Source organism: Pseudopodoces humilis, chromosome 17 (assembly GCF_049639895.1).
Source record: "Pseudopodoces humilis isolate 2021_Gansu_Grassland_sample_001 chromosome 17, ASM4963989v1, whole genome shotgun sequence".
Classification (NCBI taxonomy): domain Eukaryota; kingdom Metazoa; phylum Chordata; class Aves; order Passeriformes; family Paridae; genus Pseudopodoces; species Pseudopodoces humilis.
Window position 1 is genome coordinate 13917664 of NC_142216.1, and position 23630 is coordinate 13941293.

The 23630-nt window shown below is 43.2% G+C and overlaps 1 protein-coding gene across 7 annotated transcripts in view; it reads right to left on the reverse strand.

Annotated features, from left to right (window-relative positions):
* Positions 1-23630, reverse strand: part of LOC102109602 (rho GTPase-activating protein 7-like) — a 46064-nt gene that overhangs the window by 13403 nt on the left and 9031 nt on the right. For 3 of the 7 annotated variants that reach the window (XM_014253135.2, XM_088063446.1, XM_088063447.1), the window contains exon 2: positions 1316-1387. In XM_014253135.2, the coding sequence (XP_014108610.2) occupies positions 1316-1387 (72 nt within the window). Of the gene's footprint in view, positions 1-1315; positions 1388-3288; positions 3531-4024; positions 4051-7250; positions 7381-23630 lie in introns of those variants that run through there. The other 4 variants (XM_088063450.1, XM_088063448.1, XM_014253134.2 and 1 more) reach the window with 4 other exon arrangements.

The following is a 23630-nucleotide window of genomic DNA, read 5'->3' on the forward strand; positions in this document are numbered from 1 at the left end:
TAGGGCAAGTGGAGAACAAATGTAGGGATCTGCTTGCTGCTGTTATTGCAGGTGGACAAGCCCTTCTGCATTTCCAGGAGCTTGCAGTCACCAAGTGCCATAGACATGAAAAGCAAAATCACTTTTAGATTTGCTTTGGCTCTCTGCACCTTCTACAGAATAAAGCTGGGATTGTTTTACAGGAGCCTCTGCCATGGGGAGGTGCAATGCAGCACATGAGATGCACTCTGAGCTCTAGGGAGCCTGACACATCATGCTGGGCTGGAAGCTGAAGAGTTCAGTGTTTCAGCTCCTGAGATTCAGCCTCGCACACGAGGGAGCCACTGAGGTCCAAACATATTTTCTTAGCTTATTTTATAAGCTTAATTTTCCTAGCCAGCTCAGGACACTGAATAAACAGCAAGGTAATGCAGAAGATTCATTTTCCAGAAGCATGGCAATGCACATTTCCAACAAACAGCTTATAGAATAAAATCTGCTGTAGACAGACAGGAAGCATTTCCAGGTTTCATGGAATACAGCTTTCAAACCCAGCTCTATGGGCTCAATTTCAATTTTTCAATTTTTCAGTGACTGGAGGAGGTGGGAATGAGAGCAGTTAATGTTCTTTTAACTGTAGTTCTTTGATAAAATCTCTCTTTAAAATAGATTAGCTTTTGTTACTTTCAATGTTTGTAATAAAAACCATATTTTAGAGAACAACAGTTTTAAGGTATATGCACAAGTGTGGCCTGAAAAATTATACAAATTCTCAACAAATCCATGCCTCCTCCTAAGAAATAAGCACTCTTTGTAAGTTTATCAACATGAAAACATGCTGAAATTTCATTTTTGACTGCCTGGCTGCTGCTGAATATTTCTTCTGAACACTTATGATTGCAAGATGACTTTTTCCAACATTCAAAACACCAATAAAACAATCTCACTCAGACCACAGGCTGGAGAGCCTCAGAGGAGGTTTGGTTGCAATCAGTGGTTGGAAACATCACTTCCAGCACTCCAAGAAAAAGAGACTGAAAAAATTATAAGCTACTAAAAATAACAAAAGCAGAAATTTGACTGAGTTACAGTCTAACAATAGGAAAATAAAACCAGGGAAGATTTGTCCCTTTATAGAATTCTACTGAGTCCCTGCTGAGATCTCCCTTCTGCAAGAAAACACACCAGGCCACTGCTTTTCTACAGGTTTGCATGAAGATATAAAAGAATTTGGAAGTACTTCCATCAAAAGTGTCAGGTTCTGAAATATATTATTTATGTAAACAGTTCCACTCGAATTCAGTGTCAGCTGCTTGGCAAGTCTTTGTGATCATACCTTCAAACAGCTGAGCATACTGGGGAAATCCAGCAGCTCTCAGCCAGTCGCAGGCTTCTCTGGCTTCAATTTCTGCAATGAGAACACACAACTGTTCATGGGCAGTGCTCACCAGAGTCAGTGATAAGCTAATTTCACCTGGCACACTCCCTGAGAATCTTGTATGTTATTGTTTTGTTAGGATAAAAAGGAATTGATATTAATTAATATCAAATAATTAATATTAGAAAGGAATTGTTGCTAGAAAGGAATAAATCCTTGTATCCAATGCACTTACAAGCACATAACTCTGTAACAGTCATTCCAGCACAGGAGAGATAAGCAAGCACAGGAGAGAACAGATAACAGCACATAGTTGGGATGTGACACATGGGGGTAAATCAGCTGTCCCTGAGCTGGGGGCAGTGGAGCATCTGCTGCAAGTCAAAATGAGCCACCAGAGCAGGGTGTGGGACACATATCTGTGTCCTCACACGGCAAAGCCCGCTCGTGCATTCCACCGCTGAGAGATGGTGATAAGACACAAACAAATCCTATAAATAAACTTAAAATTCTCTCACTACTTTAATAACACTGGACACGGCCTAAGCATTCCCAGAACAAGAGTTCTCAGGAGTACCTGTTGCTAGGGTCTATCAATATTTATTTCCTTGCCAACTACCTACGCAGCTTGGCAGCCACCGCAGCACAGATGTCAAGAGCTGCTCACTGTGACAACTGGGAAAGGCCTGTGGCCAGTTCTGCAGTGTTCCCACAGAAGCTGAGCAGAACAGAACATCACAGAATCACACACCAGGCTCCTCAAAAACACAAGCAGGTCAGCATGAGCACATGCCCTCAGGCTCTAATCTCTGCCAGCGCTGGGAATGGCTGGGTCAGTGGAAGAGGATTCCCAAACACACTTTCTCTAGGTCTGCCTGCACTCCTGCTTGTGTTACACCAGACACCAACCTAAAGGCAAAGACTTCTTTAAAGGAACATTTTTGAGCTACCTTAAAATCCAGCATGCTCAGTAGAGAGAAATGTTTTTAAAGCACCTTAAAGTGTGGCATGATAGGCCAGAGGAAGAGAGCTGCTCCTTAAAACTATTTTCTTTACACATACACTCCCAGATTAGGATTTCAAGGCACTTCACATACATACCTGTCCAAATTCACTTCTGCTTTTTGTTTGCTTTGCTCAGACTTCTCAATTGTAAGTCATCAGTGCAATCAGACACTAATGAAAAAAATCACACAACTTCCATGATTTTATTTTATACTTAAAATTGTTTCTGTTATCACTTAATCAAACTGGGCAATGCCATTCTAACAGAGACTTCCCTGCACAAAACTGTATGGCTTTCTCCATCTGAGAATAAAGTGATACCACAGGAAGACCAGGATAGTTTTACACAAAACAGATGCATAAATCTCTTCTTTTTTCACACTGCAGAACAGAAACTAATTTCTTCTACAACAGCCTATATACACTATGCCTATGTTTATTGCTATACTTAGTGCCACAATTTATCATAATCTTTACCACAACACAGCATTTACTGGAGACAATAAAAGACAAGCATTGTATTTATAGAGAAAAAAGGCAAAGAAAAGCTATTTGTGGAGAAGAGCTGGGAGGATAACCAGTCTAATACCAAAAGTCTTCACAAGGACAAAGTGATTTTCATCTAGAAAAACCCAATAAATTCACACAGCCATCTCAGCTGCTGAGAAACTGGAGCTCTCCTCATTCCTCAGCCTACTCAGCCAGAGCCTGTGCACAGCAATCCTGGGCTCAGACAGGGACTCTGTAGAGGCTGAAGCTTCCCCAGTTCCTAACACATTAAAAGCACAACTCCATTTTTAGACCAAACCAAACCATGAAAAGTGATGCAAGAAAGAACAGAAAAATAAAGCAGAAAAATATTTTGCACCTATTGAGGTTATTGTCAGTGAATATGACTGAAAATGTAACAGCATTGTCACACTTACAAGTGGCCTCTTCCACAGAACAAGGACAGAGGAGCTGGGAGAATTTTCCTTGCTGATGTACATCTTCAGGCCTTTTAACATACCTTTGCACAATCACAGGGCATGTTAGGATTAGATATTAGGAATAAATTCTTCCCTGTGAGGGTGGTGAGGCCCTGGCACAGGTTGCCCAGAGAAGCTGTAGCTGCTCCATTCCTGGAAATGTTCAAGGCCAGGCTGGACAGGGCTTGGAGCAACCTGGTCTAGACAAAAGTATGACAACTTTTTAACATCTTTTGGGTGCTATCTGCACAACTGAAAGAGCAGAGCAACCCAAATGTGTCACCTCCCTCTCCTGAACTGATTTCATAATTAAGCAGATAAAAAAAAAAAAATCCTGCAAAGCTTGGTATTCCTAGTTCAGAGGCTGCCTGCAACTTTTCCATACCAAGCCAGCTATTTCCCCATGGGCTATGGGTGGTAGGTTACTACCAGGTGTTTATGAGAAACAACACAGAGAACACAGCCCGTGCCACCCTTTGGCTGTAGGGTGTCCCACAGGTACGTTCCGTGCTGCAGCCTCAGCCCAGTCCCCCTGCAAAGAGTATTCAGAGTCCTGCCTGTGCCAGCAGCCCTGCCCTCCTCAGCTGCTGCCCTTTCCCCACTGCACCCTCCTCCCTGGAGCCCCAGCAGCTCCATCAGCTGGGCTGTGACCCCTCTCCTGCAGCCCCTGGGCTGGAAAGCCGTGTGTGCCCACCTGAGCACTGTCCTGCAGACACGCACTCCTCAGGTACTTGGAAACCAGCTGCTACAGTGGGAGTTAAATCTCTATCAGAATGAACAGCAGCGTTAACCAGATTGTTTGCAATAAGGGAAAGACATCTGTGCTGACATTTGGGCATTGTCTCTGAGATGTTTTCCTCACAAGAAGCAGCACTTCCCTATCAAGGCAGAGGCAGCAACCAAGATCAGTGACAGCTGTGTATCAGCCTTATTGTCAGGTGATCACAAACTTCAGCTAAAGAAGAACATCAAACTGCATTTAAATTTTAAAATACTCTAAATAAAATGTAAGAATAACAATTTCTATTTGAAAGCACCAGCACAGTGAACCTTGCTGCCAGGATGCAATGTTTCAGTTGCTGCCAAAGCAGGAGACCTCTTCCATTCCCCAACTGTGAGTTCCTACCTCTCCTCACCAACATCCTGAGCTGATGCCAGCAGGTCCTGTCAGCCAAACTGGCAGGAAATTAGTCACTTTTGTTTGGCAAGATGAGATTTAGGAAGTTTTAGCTTTCTGAATTTGCTACCACACGTTCTAATAAGTTCCAGTGACAGTACAAGGGCAGTGCTGGGTCCATGCAGGGAGGGTTGTGGGAACGTGCAGCTGCCTGCTCAGGCCAGGGAGCTCAGCCTACTGTGAAACCTTTACCTAAATGTATTGATTTTCATAGAGGTGTCTCATTTTAGGTCTATTTCAAAGCAAATTTTTTAACAGATTTTTAAAACAAATGCATTACTTTATCTCCTACAAAATAGTTTTCCAGTTTCAACAGGTAGGAATCACATGGTGATCAGGATTTCCTTAATTAAAAGGATTTTAGCCTGAATGTCTTCCAAAACCATGGCAGGAAGATGAGGAGAGGTCTTCTTGCTGTTTGCAGCACTCCTGCATTAGTTACTGCAGGATCCTCCTTGTCCCTTTCTCTGTAGGATGCAAGTGCAGTGCTTGTGGCAAAGAAAGGATTTCTCGACATGCCCAGCAGACAGGAGAACAGAACAGAGGGTAGGACTGACTCCTCACTCTGCACATTGCACCACTCTGTAATGAAACAGGAAAAAATCCAAAGGATTCTGCTCTTTCACAACCTCTGTCATTATACAGGAAGACCTTTTTTATTTTTCCTCGAAATGGCAGTAATGCTCCTCAACAGCCACAGCCAAGCAGTGCCCAGGGTGCCCACCTCAGAACCTGCATGATGTGCCCCAGCAGGGCCAGCTGTGCCTCACAGGGGAATGCTGCTGCCTCCTCCTGTCACTGCCACCCCAGACTGCCACCCCCCAGCCTCTCCAGAACTCTCTCCAGAACCCATGAATGCTTGGCAGCCTCATGTCAAACTCTGCCACACATTCCTCCTACAGCTCAGGAGCTGTGGGCGGTGAGCTGGCAGGTCCTTTACCCTGACTTAGATCCTGTCATTCCCGGCTGTGCTGGCAGTGGTGGAAGTGACAAGGGGTTTTTCAGGTTCCATTTGGACATCAAGTGATGAGTTTCCCATCACATCTTTCTGGTTTGTGCATCTTCCTAGGGCTGTAAGAATTGATGTAACTTCCCTGTGTCTTACAGCTGCTAATGAGGCATTTCATTTTACACACACCTGTGAAAAATGCATTTGCTGCGCTAGAACTGATCTCTGGATGACGTTCAGAACTGCATTTTACCTGTGACAGGATTTTTAATAACTGTTTTTATTTACGTTATATCCTTTTGCTTGGGAGCAAAAGGGAGTTGGAATGTGATGTCTACTCTTTGAGCTGAAGGGTCAAATGTGATGTTTTCAAAGTAGGGTGTTTGCACTGACCAAGACAAGCAGTCAGGGACTTGTAAAACCATCAAACTCTCCAAGAGCTAAGATGGAACATAAATAAGTGGAAATGTTTATTCTGTTTTCCCTTGTGCAGTGCAAAATATCAAAGCTTAATTGTTCTTTACTAACCCACTTAAGTAAGAGGGGGGGGGAAAACAAGAGATTATAGCTTGGAATTCAGCCAGGATAATTTAGGCTCCATGCAGATAGTGAACATAAATGTCTGGAAAATGAAAAGGCCAAGATATTTGTCCTTTCATTCCTACTTTACTATCATGCTGGTGTTTTGGAACTGCAGCCAACTCTTCAGTTATCACAGCTGGGAACTGCAATGTATCCCAGAACTTTGTGGCAACCTCAATTGCATCTTTATCCAGCTCCTTGGCATCAGCTCCCAAGCTGATTACCAGGACTCCCAAGCTGATAGTAAGGTCTTTACACAGGTCCTTGTCATTTGCCTCCCCTGTTGGTTCCTGGGACCCAGACAAGTTTAAAGGCATTTTCTTTGCTGACCACATTAACTGGCTTGTCAGTGCTGGCTGATCTTTTAATTGCTTCTAAATATGTTAGAGAAGGTAGTGCTTGCTCTACAGGAATTTCAAAGGGCTCAAAGAAAGTCACATCAACTTTAGGAGAAATAAGAGTATAACTATCTAATTTCCAATCCACACTAGAAAATCCTTATCCAAATAAGTGGATGAGAGAGGGGATTTATCTCCCTGCAATCTAATCCCAGATATGTTGCTTCACTGTGCTGCAGCCCTGCTGGCTGCGAAGCGAGAACAGATTCCACATTTCTCTGACGCAGGAGCTCCTTATGGATGTTTTTTCACAGGACCCTTGTACATGATTGAGAAACACTTGATGCAAGATTCCTGGAGGAATTGTAGCAGGGAGGGCACTGCTTGCTGCCTCTAGAGCCAATATCAATAAACCTATAGCACAGAAGTAACAAACCCCAAAACCAGTGAGCTGTCTGTGCTCTCTCATTGCATGGCACTAAGTTTTCTTTAATTATACAAAATGCCAATGACACTGCAGTGTGTGATACAGGTTCAATCTACATGTAAGGAACTATTTAACCCACCAGAGACTGCCCAGGAAGTGGTTGTAACTAAAAGCAAGCTGGATTATTTGCCTTGCCAAGGCTGTCCTGAGCCTGCAGAGCCTAGGGCAGTGGACAGTACTGGGTCACTCAACCCTGATGGAGCATGCTGATATTCAAAGATAAGCAACAAAGTCAGACAATCTACCTGGAACTTTCCAAGTGCATCCAACAAGTCAGCAAAAGCAGCAGCTACTGGAAGAGCATGATCCCAGGTGGTGACAGCTGGAGAGCTGCTGTCACACTGACCAAGCAGAGGTAAGAAACAGCAGCACCCACTGGATCCTCACCTGGGGATGTCATCTGCCACAGCACCCACTGGATCCTCACCTGGGGATGTCATCTGCCACAGAACCCTCTGGATCCTCACCTGGGGATGTCATCTGCCACAGCACCTCGCCCCGCCGGCCCCTGCAGCCGCTCCGCTCCGCTGGGACCGCCCTTCCCGGGCCGGGCTCAGCCCAGCCCAGCCCAGCCCAGCCCAGCCCAGCCCAGCCCAGCCCAGCCCAGCTCAGCCCAGCTCAGCCCAGCCCAGCCCAGCTCAGCCCAGCCCAGCCCAGCCCAGCCCAGCCCAGCTCAGCCCAGCCCAGCTCCGTGTCCCCGGGTCGCGCCGCCCGTGCCGCAGGAGGGGTGTCCCAGGTACCTGCCCGTCCCTGCCGGGTGTCCCTGTGTCCCTGTGTGTCCCTGTGTGTCCCTGTGTCCCTGGGTGTCCCTGGGTGTCCCTGTGTCCCTGGGTGTCCCTGGGTGTCCCTGTGTCCCTGGGTGTCCCTCTGTGTCCCTGTGTCCCTGTGTGTCCCTGTGTGTCCCTGTGTGTCCCTGTGTCCCTGTGTGTCCCTGTGTGTCCCTGTGTGTCCCTGTGTCCCTGTGTCCCTGTGTGTCCCCGGCTGTTCAGAGCCGCTATCCCAGTGCCCCGCACTCGCTCAGATGTCAGGAGGCAAATCGCCACCCCCTGGTTCCCTTGCTGGCTTACCTCCATGTTTTAAAGTTTTGCCAATGTCATTCCTCAAAGTTTTACAAAATCAGCTACTTTTGTTGTTGTTTTTTTTTTTTTCTTTTTCAAATACACAGAACTATGCTACCTCTACCCTACACAAAAATAAAATAAAATAATAAAAAAAAATATGGACTGATGCTGCATCTCGAAAAGGAGATGCCGTGCCCCAAGGCACAGGAGGAACAGAGCAGAGCTGGGATTCATCCCTAAAACTGACCTCTCATCCCCACTACCGACCCAGGCTACTGTGACCCAGGCTCATGGTGTTTTGCAGTATTGTTTTGCAGTGAGGTTCCCAGCCACAGTGGTTTTCTTGGGTCAGACAGAACCTGGGCTTTCACTTTGTTTAGATGGACTTAGTCTAGACTAAAAAGGGTTTGTGGTCTGAAAAGCTCACACACAGCTGAGCAATCAATCTGGGTGCTAAAATCATATTAGCATATTTTTCAACCTCTGCAACAGACTGGACTTCTTTGCATTTGCTGCAGCTTTGACTTTCTGCTTTTAATGATGTGGTACAAAATCCAGTAGAAAACCGTGATCAGTCTTTGCAGCCTGAATAAACATCAACAGGTACAGAGTAGCATGTAGGCTGCTACATGTAGGAACATATCAAAAGTTTAGAATTCTTTCACCAGAAGTTGACATTAAATCTCTAATAATTTTACATCTTCTGGACTGTCAGGCATTACATTTCAATAAGGGCAGATGGATGCTGTGTTAATTTACAGAGGTTGAAAGATAATTCAGACTCTGTGAAACACTCCAGGAAGCCAGACCAGGCTCTAAATTTCTGTAGAACAAATTCTTGTAGTGCTTAGGCTCTTAGAGTGTGGAGCCTAAAATGCAGCAGGAGAAATAAGAACTTGAATGAAGTGGATAAGCAAAAATTTTTTAATAAAAGAAGAATTAGGGTAGATGAAGAAATCTTCTTTTTCCTAATCTCATTTAGGAACATTATACCCTAATGAAATTATAATTTATGGGTGTGTTTCATTATCACTAGCTTTCTGTATAACAACCAAATGCAAAATTTGCACAGATCTATGATTTATTTTTGTGCAATTGCTTCCTAAATGGATAAATTGTATGGCACAATGAAAAAGATGTTTGATATTTGCACTAGGTGACACAATACAAAAGAAATTAGGGTAGTGTGATATATGGCATTAGCTATGATTACCTAAGAAAATGCTTTTTGCCAGACCCACCCAAAGCCATATAAAAAGTACACACCCTGCTCTGATTAAATTTGCAGCTATGTGCTTGGATTAAGGAGACAGAATGTATCATTTAAATCTCGGGATAACATCACTAGACTGCTCCCATCCCATAGAAATGCTCCAACCAGAGCATGCAGTTTCTCTTTCCCACCCATTTTCCTTTGGGCATTTCCCATGAGCTGGCAGTGCATAACCCTAAAATGCTCATTTTTTTTCTCTTAAAAACAAACTACCATCAAGCTCCCTAGTGTTGTGTGGGTTACCAGTCATGAAAAGACCCACATAACATCTTAGGGGTGAACTCCCTCAGTACAACACAGCATTCAGTGAAGAATTTCTGAAGGCTTTCCAGGAAGGAATGACATTCCTGCATTTTGATCATTTTGTGTATCCTATAGGACAATGAACCCAGGGAATTCTGGCATCTGCCTCTCACTAGAGGAGGTCCAGCCCACACAAAGGAACCTTACATGCTGGAGTAAAGGGTGTGTGCAATAAGGATGTCTCAGCTTCAGAAGGGCCATTTGGGTATTTTCACATGTCAAACCCTCCACATTCCTGCCTGGCTGGTGGCTTGTGGGGCTGCTGGTGGAGGTTCCCAAGACAGAGAGAAAGACAAGAAAATGTTTCCTGCTCACCTGGGCTTTTCAGTTCCCATCTCTGCAGCTCACCAAGGACCACATAATAACATTACCAGAGCCCCAAAGCTCATGCCACAGTTTGGGACTGATGCCTGGAAAATGGGGTCATTTTCCCCAAATGGTCTTTGTTGCTTGGTTTCCTATTTTCTTGAACCCCCACTGAAGGCTCTCCAGAACCTTTCTGACAGGCGTCCTTCCAAGCTTTGGCCAAACCCCTGCCTGTAGGCAGCCCATGCAGGGATTCTGCCCATAGCAGCTCCAAAACAGTCACATCCCACCTCACTCAAATGCAGTGAAAACAATCCTAGAGTGGGTCATTTTAAACAACTTCACAAAGTACTGCATGACCAAAATTAAATGTTTTTAGAAATGATCCTGTGGCTGCTAAATCCCTCACTCATGCTTAAGCAAAACACTGCAGAACACCCAAGTCACCAAAGTTGTTTCAGACAGTCACTGTGCCAAGCAATGGAGTCACTTCCCATTAAAGCCAAGCTCCCTGCATATTTTAATTCCTGTCACTGGAATATTTCCCATACATTTACAAGAGATCACCTCACTTCTTTCTTCCCCTCTCTCCCTTTTACCACCTCCCTCAACACTTTTAATGAATCAAAGCTGTGTGACATTTCATTTCTAACTTTCTCTTGGTAAGATCCCAAAGTAATTGTTTTCTATTTTCTTCTCTGATGATCTTGAGTTAACACAGGAGATCAAGGAACCTAACTTAAGCTGTGACTATACTAGGAGGCATCAAGAAAGACATTTCTATGGAAACAAGTTGTTCAGAGAGAAGCCAAATGATTAATTAACAAGTTAGATCAATTGGGAGGAAAAATGCAGAACAAAATACAAGCAATACATTGAGATAGTTAAAAGAGGGGGATGTTAAAGGTGGTGAGGAATAACTATCAGTTAGAAAGAAGAAAATTAATAAGCTCACTAGAAAAGGACTTAAAAATAATTAGATTAAATTAAGGAGAAAAATAGATAGGCTAACAAAACAAAAAATTCCTGAGAAGGAAATCCATTGGTTAAAAAGTATTTTTCCAGGGGCAAAGACTGAAACTTTATAATCTATGACACAACAGAAGTTAGACAAAGTGCACATACATGTATTGCAGGGAAAAAGATGTGGGAGCAGAAACATGGACTGTGTCACTGTTTTTCCTCTCCTGTGACAAGAATAAGCTGAATGAAGTCTTTAACCTTTTTTAAAAAGAGGAAAATAATATTGTTAAATATAAACTCTTGGATATGCTGAAGTGCTCTTGAGGTGAAGTCAAAACATAAACCCATCATATTATAGAAGTAGCATCTTGTTACCACTCCGGTCTTCCTGTCAGAAAGCAGCTGTGTGAGAACAGAAGAATGAGAAAATAAGCACATTCAGTGGCCCCCTGAAATTAACAGCAGGGTTTTTTTTTCCCTGAAAGTCAAAATAAAATGGTTTGGGTCCAAGTCATTCAAAAAGCTCTTGGATTACAGGAAGCCCATTCTCTTGGTTTGTCCCTCTGTAGTCATTCAAAACCATTTAGACCTGATATTCCAGGCTTCTCCATCAAAATATTAAAACACTATTAAAAACTCTCAAATGGTTTTCATATTTTCACCACCTCCCAATGAACTTTGGCTACTTTCACTGGGACATTCCAGTGAAACCTGCAGCAGATAAAGCATTATCCCATTTCCAAGTTTACTTTCACAGAGGTGAACTCCAGAAAATTCTGCTGTGGATTTTGGTCCCTAATGGGATCATGTCATCATTAATTCTGATTTTTATATCTTCCTTTCTAAACTGAGCCTTCAATTAAAAGGTCACAACAACACAAAGTGGTAGAGAATTACCCATACCCTACCATCCCTTACCTTTTCTGGAAATCCCTGCAGAATAAAACCCGGGGAGAATTCCCCTTCTAATACCAGATAACAGAACTGAGATTCAAAGACAAACCCTTTTTAAAATGGAAATGTAAAATGTCCTGCATCCCTGAGATGTCAGTCCATTTATATGGCTGTTTACCTGCTCCCATGATAATCACAACTACTCCATGTTGTTATGAATGAAAATATCGTGGAATTTTTGCTCCAGGAAAACAACACAATGTTGCCTCAGCCAGAAGGTATCAATTGATTTGATCTTCCCTCCTTGAAATTCTGATGCCCCCATTTCCATTAAAGTTGTGTAAAAATTCTCATTAGAGCAGGTCAAATCTCAAGCTGGAATTTAGCTTTTGCCTTCTGTTGTTAAAAGTTTTTTTAGAGAGGAAAACGCTATGCTATCATGATGAATTCCAGGGATTTTCACAGGAACTTTTAGGGTTAGACTAAACAAATTGAAGAATTCTTTCAGAACTATTGACATTCCTAAAATGTGGGTGAGAGAATGTAGCGACAAAACCCGTAACTTCTTGTTTCATAGATTCACAGAGACTGTTCAACATGAAAAAGCTCAGGAGAAATGTAGTGGGAGCATGAGCTGGAAATCTATGTCCAATGTTCAGGGAACAGAGCATGGAGGAGTTTAACTAGTGCAGGGAACAGGGTACCCAGAGCAAAATCACTGCTCTGAGCCCCTGCCAGCCAGGAAAAACGAGCACAGTAAGCACTTTGATTTTCTCAATCACTTAACTCCTTCTCCTATCTCAAGAGCCACTTAAAAGCAAAGGTGACATTGAAGGCAGAGCCACTGACACTTCTGAAGTCTCTACAGGAAAGCTTTGACCTGCAGAGCCTTGGCCAGGGTTCTCGAGTAACAGAGCAAAATCTGTGCTCACTACCAGACCTTCCCAAGGACAGAAAGTGCTTGATCAATAACACAGCCTTGGAGGCTTCATTTCAGTTCTTTCTTCCAAAATATAGTCAATGCTTTGGATAAATATAACTGGACTGAAAGAATACTGCAACAAAAGTTCAGGTGAAAATCAACATTTAACTGCTGAAGCTTAAAAAACCAGATCTGCATAGGTTGCAGAAAAAAAATAAAGAAAGATGCTTGTAATCTCTTATATTTCCTACTCCCAGTATTGTCTCAAAAAGGTTTTGTCATCTCTGTTATTAAAATGCATTTCTAGAATCATAACAGAACTTGGCCTTGGTTTATTTATGCTCCAGCAAGAGTAGGCCCTTCATAGTGGAATGAATAAGCTGCTAAAATGGTCCTGAGGAAGCTTTTAGATTGTACCTGCTTATATTTGGACCTGAGATATTTGTGAATAGATGACTCTTACCTCTGCAGCACACAGAGGCACTGTCAGTAATGCTTGGATTTTTAATCAAAGTAGCATCATTTCAGAAATGTTCATTCATCATTTCAGAAAATATGTTTTTTCAAGCAAAGCAGTCCAGCTACAATCTGCTACTCTCCAGAGTAAATTTTTGAGGCTAATGTTCCTTTTAAGGAAACTCTTGAGGGTTTTCATGTGAGGAAGAAATCTAAGTAAGTCCCTGCCTAACCAGCACGTGTCCCAGGCATTAGTGAACACAGTGTCCTGCCTTGGACAGTGGTGGTCATTGCCAAAGACATTACATGATGTGGGAGAGCCAGACAAACACATGGGAGCAGACAGAGCATCATGACATATATGAAGGTCCTGTGCCTAATATGTGTGGAATGGTATGGAAAAGAAAAGTATCTTCTTTAACTCCTCCCACATAAGAAGCCACAGATTTTATCTGGTTTTGATTCCCAAAGCCTTGTTTCACAGCCCTCTGCCCACTGTCTGCTGTGGTGGCCCGGGCTGTTCAACATGGTTATTGGACACGGAGGGAGAAGTTGGGCACAGAAGCAGCTCGCCTCTGTCTCAACACTGAGACACAATCTACAGTCAGTGATATCCTCTGGCTTCTGGAGGGGTTCTGAAGGCCAGGCACCCCTGGGGGAGCTCATTCCTGCTCGGAGTGACTGTCAGTTCAGCAGCACACAAAGGGAACAAACTCACCAGGACATTTTCAGCTGTTTAAATAAATAAACCCAGACTACCCACTCTATGTCTTACCAGTGCCATGGATGGGTGATCTGTTCTAGAAACAACACTTTGACACTTGAGAAATAAAACTCTTTGCATAAAATAACCAACAGGAGTCACGTCTGTGCTGCTGTGTCCCTCTGACAGGTGAGCAGGTGTGAAGCTGTTCACAAACCTGCCCTGAGCTGTTCCTTTCTACAGCCAGTGCAGTGTGAGCCAAGTGCCTTGGCACAAACAGGAACCCTCCCCTGATGCAGCCCCACCATTTCACCAGGGTTTGAGTTTGGTTTGCAGGGAAACAGTGTCACAGAGGACAATTCCTCAAGAGACCACAGTGTGCCACCATCCCTGGCTAAGGAGGTGATGTGACACAGAGACTGACAGGCAGCTCAGCCCTTCCCTCTGCAGATCAGACATTGTTGTGACACTGCTGTGGACCAAGACTGAATGAAATGAGATCTGTATCCAAACTCTGCATCCTCTTTCAGTCATGCTTCTTGAAAAACAGCAGTTTCTTGCCTGACCAGAAAAGCAAAATACTACTTTGTGCTTACCTTTCTTCCTATCTTCATTTTATCTCAGCTGTTGAACTAAAGTAGTTGGACAGAGGATTCTTCAAGGGCCCAGTGGATGCTCCTTCCAGCAACAAATCAAAGCAGCTGGACAGGTCAATTTTTTTGCCAATTAGCCAAAGCTAGTACCTCCTAATTTTAGGAGATTGATTTTGTGCATGAAAAGACAGTTTCTGTTTCCAACAATATGTGTTAACAGCTCAGGAAGGAGCAACAGGCAATATCAGCTATTACAGAGCAAATATCAGAGCAAAGACTGTCTTGAGTTTATCTGTGCCTGCAATCAGATCTGGAAATCCCCTGAGAACAGGTTTGCTTGTGAGTGTTTTCAAGAACTCCTTGCTTTTGAGTTAAATAGATGACAGAGAAATAAAGACATCTGAATGTCAGAGCTTGGGAACTGATGGTCCTGAGTTATTACCAGTGGTGTGGTATTGCCATCGGTGTGAGCAATGGGATGCAAAGAAACACGGAGGGTTTTATTATAAAAGAGCAAGGTATGGTGACTCACATATATAAGAAGCACTAGAAAGTATAAACTTTGAAAATTTTGGCAATTTGTTGGTGAAATTGAATATTAATAGTAAAATCTGAAAGGTAATTGTGTTTTGATAGAATAATGATTAAATAGATTTAACAAATACTGGCTTGAATTCTCCACAGTTTGGCCACAGTCACATCCTTGCTTCAATATTTTCAAACATTTGTGAAGTCATAGTTTTGTCCAGATGAATAACTGGGGACCAGAAGATCTCACCTATGGTTCTGCTGTTTGCTGTGAGCAACTAATGCCACAGTGACCTTGACCCATTTGCATCCCCCCATAAGATGAAACTATTTCCAAAGGTATTTGTCAAGAATTAACCAATCTGTTTCCAGGAATGTGACAATAACAGAAAAGGAAAAAGTAATGGTAGTGAATTTTAGCCAAATCAATCATTATAGATTATGGACTGATTTTATGATAAAAATTATGCCCTTTGCTCTTTTCCTGACTCAAATTTATCATCAGCAGATAATTCTTTGAAATCTTTGAGGCAGTCCCAGAAAACAACCACTGTTCTATTTCTGTGGTTTTTTATATGTGTTCATTTCCATGACAGATGCTTAAGCTTTTCATTTGAATCACTGTTATTAGGCCAGTGGTAAACTTCTGAAAATGCAATTGTTGTTTGGGAGGAATGGCAGCCAAAAGATTTTGATAAATAGCCTCAATAGATTCCACAAGTATATGTAGCATTTTCATCTGAAAAGCAGAATAGCTCATCTCTGGACCTCAGAGAAATGGAGACTCATTTTGGCTTTTCACTCTGGCACTTTAAATGGGAAGATGTCAAAGGGAACAAGAATAAAGCAACCAATGAGGAGGAAAAAAGAAAAAAAGGAAACTGCAGATCAGTATTTGTAAGGCAAAGTGTAAAATTGCAGTAGCAACTTACAAATCTATTTTCTGAATGTACAAGACGTGCTGTCTGGTCAGGGAACTACAGAGGAGCTCCCCTTGCAAACGTCCCATGGACTGTGACAAGAACCAAAAAACAGGTCAATATTCTGAGTGCTTTAAAAATAATTTCCTTTGCAGCAACTCTAAAAAGTGGAAATACCTTAGAAAGATGACAGTGTTGCTTTAATCATGTATCTCATTTTTACAATAGTCCTGGAATTGATGTCAAATCTATTTAAAGGCAACATAAAAGCAGATTCATATGCCATAGTAGGGTGAGCTTCCTTAATAGACTACAGTGTATCTCAGCAATGCCTGGGAGCTTGTTTTATTCTCTGCATGATAATTGTTTACTGAAAGAAGAGAGTAGAGTTGACATAAAAAATCAGCTTGTAAAATATTTTGAAATATATTAGAGCTCTGGAAATAAATATTTAACATAATAAATAGATAATGTCCAGTTCTTTTGTCTACCACAGGAATCAATTTGCCCTCTGCCCCACACCCACCTGTACTGACCTAAAATGTTCTGCCTGATAATACTGAGAAGATAATACTGAAAGAGTTCAATCACAGTTGGATGGAAAATTCATTCCCCCTTCTTAAAACTGAGTTCTCTAAACATACAGATGGGCATCAAGCAGGGGAACTATCAAGATAGCCTAACCAGCTCAGAATGGGATGGGGGTGCTGGCACAGTTTTCCTGTCCTCCAGGTCCCAGAAAGCATTCCTGCTTCCACACCCAAGCCAGCTCCTGGGAACCAGGGCATGGCCAAAGCCAAGGTGAGGCAGCACCTCCAGCCCCAGCCATGGACCTGCTGGAGGCCAGAGCATGGAGATGACTGCAGCCACCGAGCACCACTGCGCTGCTTGCCCAGGACCCTCCACACAGGGGGCTTTCCAGCAGGCTCTGTGTTTTATGGATGCAGCGTGTCTCTCATCAGAGCCTGAGTTGTGTACATAACTCGTGCTGACCTCTTCCTTCTCCACCGAGGCGCTCGTCCGAGCCAGAGATCTGTCGGGCGTCACCAGGCTGCTTATTTGACGCACTATTTTTAAATAGCTCACAAATATTTAAACAACATTTCTATCAGCATTACATGTTTAGAAGACATCCAGGAATGTCAAGAGTACCCGAGCTGGCTGGCCCACATTGAGCAGAACCCTGCAGCAGTGCCGAGCTGTCGAGTGGCCTGCAGCTCACACCAGCCCATGCACAGCCCCTGGCAAGAGGCGCAGAGCTTTCAGCACCCCGGCGAGAGGGCTCTCGTGAGACAGGCTGGGTATGCACGGTGTGACTGTCTCAAACACCCAGCCTCGGTTATGGTTTACTCGGGACTTCATTTTAGGGGATAACAAAGAGCCCAAAGTCACTGCTGAAGACATCAATATCCAGTTTTTAGTCCTTTCATCGCTGTGACGTCTCTCAGCCACTCGCAGATCCTCTCCTGGAGGAGCTTACAGCACCCATTCCGGCTAACAAAGCTTTGCTGGCTCTGACAAAGGCTGTGAGCCCAAGTCTTGAGGCTAACTCAGCCAGTGCCTCTATCACACAGCAGTGTGAAGACAAAAGCCAGTTGGATTTTAGTTCTAATTTAATGCAAATTTAGGATACATAGCTGTATCTTCCATAACATCTCCACAAGATCTCCACTATCAGGTAGTGGGTGCAAAGGCATTCACTATCCAGGGAATTAATAATCAATTTCTGCTTTGAAAAAGGAGCAAGGCCAGTAAAGCTTGGTTTTAAGACCTAAAAGCCTTTGCATTGGTTATTTTACCACTTGGCTATAGCAGACTTTCAAAACTCAAGAGAAGAGTATTTCACACATTTGAAATTTGAAGAAGATTGCTGCTAAGATGTTCAAAATAGAAATACTGACATTGAAGCACCCAAACCAATAAAACCTGTTCATAAAGTACTTCACATCAAAAGATATTGATGTGCTTTAGCTCATTTTGGATTTCAGCAGCAGTCAGACCTTGCCTAAGACTGGGGCAGAGCTTGGTGCCAGTCTACCTGTGATGGGAGGCTGCATCCATTCTTACTTGTGTCCAGGCACAACACAACCCCTTTATTGAGCCAAACCATTTTTCTTTGGATGGCTTGGCTGTGTAGGTTATTAGAGGACACGGAGCTAACAGGTAATTACAGCATTGTCTTGAGAGAGGGCTGGCAAGGAGTATGAAGCACATTGAAAATCTCCATCTTCTTTAAGCAGCGGTGACTAAGTCAGACAAGAAAAAAAGCACATTTTCCTGTCAATATTAGTATGCCAGTACATGCAAACACCTGTAAGTTGTGCCCTGCAGAAAAGCCATTTCTCACTTTCTGCAAAACATCTTGACCTGATATTTTGCATACTACAAGGCTAGCTCAGAAAGATCTAAATCCCTTTTGCAGAGGAGACACCATCCCTATGTCTGTCAGTGGCAGAGAAGTGAAAGGATTCCAAACATCCTTCCCAACACGCTGCCACTACTTACAAACCAAGAACCCAGCACCCAGCCAAGGCCAGAGCTTGGATGTGCCCTTTTCTGTAGGTGCAACCCTCGGGGAATGAATGGGTAGGTGTGCACTGCAGTTCATGTGCTGCTAACTTTAGGGACATTTACCTTTGCCTACAAAGCACTGCCACATATTTCTGTGACAGGAGGCTTTGCCTTGTCTCCCCACATTTAAGAATAACTATTGTTGTCAGGTTCCAGCTGGACACAGGAATGCTGTGCAGTTTCTACTGTGGCATTCAGAGAGTCCCTACCTCTGATAATAGAGAGTGAGGGAGTGCCTGGGCTGACAGGACCTGATGGCTTGGTTTGCATCAATATCACTTACTCAACTTCACTATAACTTTTTGTGGTTCTTCTGAAGGAGGCAGTATAAAAAACCAAATATTCATACACAGCCTCTTTGCTCCTCTCTACAAATGCCCCACTTCATCTTTAAGAAGTAAAAACAGCAAAAAGGAAAGGAAAAAAAAAAAAAAAAGGAAAGAACACTGCTCTTTTGCAACATCAAGCCAGCGTAAGCAGTGACAGCACCCACATGAAATATTTTACCATTAATGGCTCCAATAGAAATCTTTCTGGATGATCTATTGAAGCCCTGCAATCAGAAATAGTCTAAGCTTTGCTCAGCCCCATTTCAAAATCATGGTTCTCTGATGAGAAGGGAGTTGCCTTCACATGTACCATCAAATTTAGAAATCCATTTAAGTCCTTTTGATGTTATTTGAATGATCACTTCTGAAAGGTTATAAAAAAAATGCAGCTAAGCCATATTTGTTTTTTCTGCAAGGTTTTGAAAGTGTAAACACTTAAATCATCAACCAAGTGCATATCATTCATATTCACCATAACTTTTAAAAGCATACTTAGCATACCACTGAGAAAGATTACTCTGCTGACAAAAATCAAGTGTCTGGATTAATTTAAAGGAGTGCATTTCACACTCCATCATTCCAGAATAAGAGAACAAGGAACTGTTCAGTTAAATTAAACTGTGAGTTACTCTGGAACAAATTAAAGGAAATTAAGCTCTGCACTTGTGTCTAGTCCAGACGTGTAATTCAGGTCTGATGCTGTTAAAAGCCAATAGTCTAGCAGGGTTTCATAAAGGCTGAATCATTTTACAACTAATATTTGTTTGCACTCTTGCACAACATGAGAAGGCAGCAGGATTTGTGGCTTGTAAGACAAGCTGGCAGTTTCAGGCCAACGCTCTTCAAGGACTTTTTGAAGGAGAACAGGTGTGGGAAACCAGCCTGGGAATGGTGGGGCAGAAGCAAAGAGGTCAGCAAGGAGAGAGGATGCTCATTGCTGCCACCATGGCATGTCTGAGCAGCAGGGCCTCCCCAGCACACTCTGGTGGCCACCAGGGCTGGGTTTGGTTTGTGTGGGTCAGCTCAAGGGCTCTGTGTCACACCCTGCCCAGCCCCAGCTGCTCCAGTGGGGCCCTTCTGGGCTGGCAGGGGTTTGCTCTCTGAGAAAAGGATTTTGTTTGATAACCCCAGAGCCCACATGCAAACACAGTCCAGCTCAGCAGAACAGATGATCTCCTGAGGAGACTCTAAAAAGAAGAGAGCGAATGAAGAAATTTAATAGGAGAGTGTAATAAATGGTAGCAATCAGTTTTAGCTTTGTATGTGTTACCCAAAGCCCACTTCTCTAAGTGCACTTTTACTCTTTTCCTTTTCCCCTCTTTTTCTCCCCGATCTTTAAATAACCATTTACTATCAACTCTCTCCTTAATTTTCATTTAAAATTTTCTGTTTCAGTTTCTTTTCCTTTTCCCTTCCTCCCCCCAATCTTTAATTAACCATTTATTATCAACTGTCTCCCTAATTTTCACTATAAATTTTCAGTTTCTTTTCTCCCTGGCTTTGCATAGATATATTTAATCTAAACTTTTCATAGCAGAAGAAAGAGTAGTTTGAAAAACAATGTTCCAACAGGATGAAAACCCATTTTATAACCAGTTACCCTTAAAAAGTAAATCAGAATATTATTCTCATATACTTGACAGCATTCCAGGGAAAATATAAACATATTTAATTTACATTAATTGCCCTAACTAGGTTGTTTAGGCAGTGGTGGCTGTGGCCAGTGGAGGAGCCAGATGAGCACTGAGAACCCAAAAGGTTTAGTGACCTGGAAGGTTTAATGGCAGAGCAGGACTTCAGTCAGTGCAAAGCATTACAGAAACTCAGGGCACAGAGCTCCATTTCTCCAAGTGGGGCAGGCACTGGAGGGAGAGTGAAGCTGTGTCTTTGACCTGCAGGAGAGCCAGCAGTGCTGCTTAGGCTTCTCTGCCTGCAGACAGAGGTTGTGTAACTCTCAGAAATGCTGGCCTGCAGGCTGGTGTGTGGCACAGGCTGTGGCTCCAAACTGAGGAGCCAGATGAGTCAGACCTCTGCAGCCTCACAGCCATGGAGTGACAGCCACAAGCTGTGACCTGAAGCTGGCTCTGCTGCTGCCACCAGCAAACAGGCCAAGTGTGTTTCATCTCTGGCAGCAACAGCTTATTCCTCTCTCATGTCCAGCCTGATGTGGTTATCCCTAGTTTGTAAATCCACACACTAATCAGCTTGGGAGTTAATATTTCCATAAATTCTGATTTCCAACGTGCTGTACTTCTCCATAGGAAAAGAGGTATTTTGGTGCCCCAGGTTCTACCTGCACACTCCAGAGAGGACCAAAGCACAGGGAAGGTGCTCCTCTGAAGAGCTCTGCTGAGTGGGAGAAGGCAAGTTAACAAGTCAACAAGTCAAGTATGCATTCCCTATGTAAAAGGCTTCAGAAGGACCAAGACAAAAGCACATTTTCCTGTCAATATTAGGATGCCAGCACACATAAACACCTGTAAGTTGTGTCCTGCAGAAAAGCCATTTCTCACTTTCTGCAAAACATCTTGACCTGATATTTTGCATACTACAAGGCTAGCTCAGGAAGATCTGAATCCCTTTTGCAGAGGAGACACCATCCCTATGTCTGTCAGTGGCAGAGAAGTGAAAGGATTCCAAACACCCTTCCCAACACGCTGCCACTACCTACAAACCAGGAACCCAGCACCCAGCCAAGGCCAGAGCTTGGATGTGCTCTTTTCTGTAGGTGCAACCCTACAGAAGGCAAAGAGAGAGAGTAGATGTGCACAGGGACAGAGAGCAGGTGAATGAATGGGCAAATCCAGATCCAAAAGCCCTTACAGGACCTCACCCTTCAGGCCAGCCACACATTGTCTTTTCTGAAATCAGGAAAAATGAGAGTGGGAGATCATTTCCATCATCTTAGTGTGATTAATCCTACTCTGCTACAACAGCTGAAATACCAACCATTTGTTTTTATACATTTGGCAAAACACCTTTCCCTTTTATTGCCTCGACCAAATCAGCCCAATTTTTCAGGCTGATTGGGCGTTTGGCAGTAATGCACCTAAATGGCTCTGCTGCTGCAGGATGGCCGAGCACTGGCACAGGGAGATTGATAGCACTGAGCCCCAGGTAAGGATGCTCCATTTTCCTGCAGACTGATTAGGACTGTCTATTCCAGCGATTTAAGTGTTTTTTCAAAGAACACATTTGAAGAGCTGAAATGGATACACACTGTCAGCTCCTGGCAGTTTAAGTGCAAACAGCTGCCCTGAAAGCTCTGTGCAGCACCACAAAGAGATGAGCCTCTATGAAAGCTAGTCAATCAAAGAAGATAAATCTTTGTGTCAGTTCTAATTATTGAGATACTCCAGTTAACTCAGGGAATCATAGACATTAGACTGGCTTTAAATGCCCACGTGGTTGAGACTATACCATTGCTCCTGGGAGGCAATTTCACTGTCTGACAGATCAAGAGGCTTTTCTCAGCTAGTTAATTCCAATTAAGTTTTTCCTCTCAATTTCATCCTCCTATCCATTATCCTCAGTCAGCTACCCTTCACAATTCCTCTCCTGCCGTGCTGCTAGTGCCAAGACTTCTGGAAATAGTGACATTATTACAAGTACCTGGTGATGACACCCATGAGGCTTCCCAGTGCCTCCCAGGCCTCAGAGAAAAGATGGTTTCTGTCTTTAAGAGCTTTTTTCCAGCTTCTACAGACTTTAAATAAAGCTCAACAGTTTAAATTACATATGTCAGTAACCTCCCCTTCTTGTGCTTTGACTCTTGCCCTCCGATAAACTTTGTTTCTCCTGGCCCTGACTTCAGGCAGCAAAGTGTAAAGGAGATGTGTTTAGATGGTGTAACACTAGAAAAGAGCTGCTGCTACAGGATTACCTCCTGATATTTTTCTAGAAGTCCACAAGCACCGGTGTAGTGGAAAATGTCTTGAGAATAGATGACAAAATACAAAAAGTTTATACTGCTGCCTCATGACCTTTATATAAAGCAAAATTACAGGGGATTCCAGTAAATAATTCCTTTCCTTCCTCCTCCAAGAAGTGATGGGAATGGCTGTATCCTTCAAAGTGGATGGGATTCATCAGTGTCTTGTCTCTGACAGCAAAAGAGGCTGCTCACACAGCACAGCTCCCCTTCCCTTAACCACATTGCTGTCCCTCTCACACGCCCAGGAAGACAAATGGAATCAAACAATCTGTAAACATATTCATCCAGCTCAGGAAGATCAAGGGGTTTGCAAGTTTATTTCAAGAAACAAGAGGGATTTAGCCCTTTATTCAACACAGCAGCGAGCATCAAAGGATGGAGAGCTCCTCTGAGGAAGCAGGTCCCCTTACTCAAGAGCAGGGCTGCCAGGGATAAAGTGTGTGCATGGCCAGGTCAGGGATGGAGCTCCAACCCAGATTTACACCAGTGTAAAGGAAAACACTCCCCAGCTCAGTATCCACATTATTCAGGCCAAGGAAAAAATGTAGTGGCAGCTGTGAACAGCCCTGATAGGAGGACCTTCATGCAGGGGTTTAGTTTGTTTTTGCAGCTGATTCTCTGCATATCCTTTATCTTTTTTTTTTTTTTTCCCTCCTTTCAGAGATGGTTGACCTTAAATGCAAAAGGATAACGTGGGTCAGGAGGAGTGTTTATTATGTATGAGTTATTTTCTTTCATGTTAGCTAAATCCTTTTGTAAAAGTTGGCAGAAGTCCTTGTTACAGCTAAATTTTGGACCCATGGGTGATCTGGAATTTAAGATTATTTATGTCTCAGTATAAAAAAAGCAGTGGAAAGGAAGCAAATTCAAAGAAAATAATCAGAGCACAGCTGAGGTCTGTAGCTTTACTTGTTTAAAGCATTCAAGTCTATCACTGCCCTCATCTTCACTGATGTTGGGTGACTGTTTCAGTGGTTTGAGGCTTGTGCATAGATGCTGGAGCACTTGTAG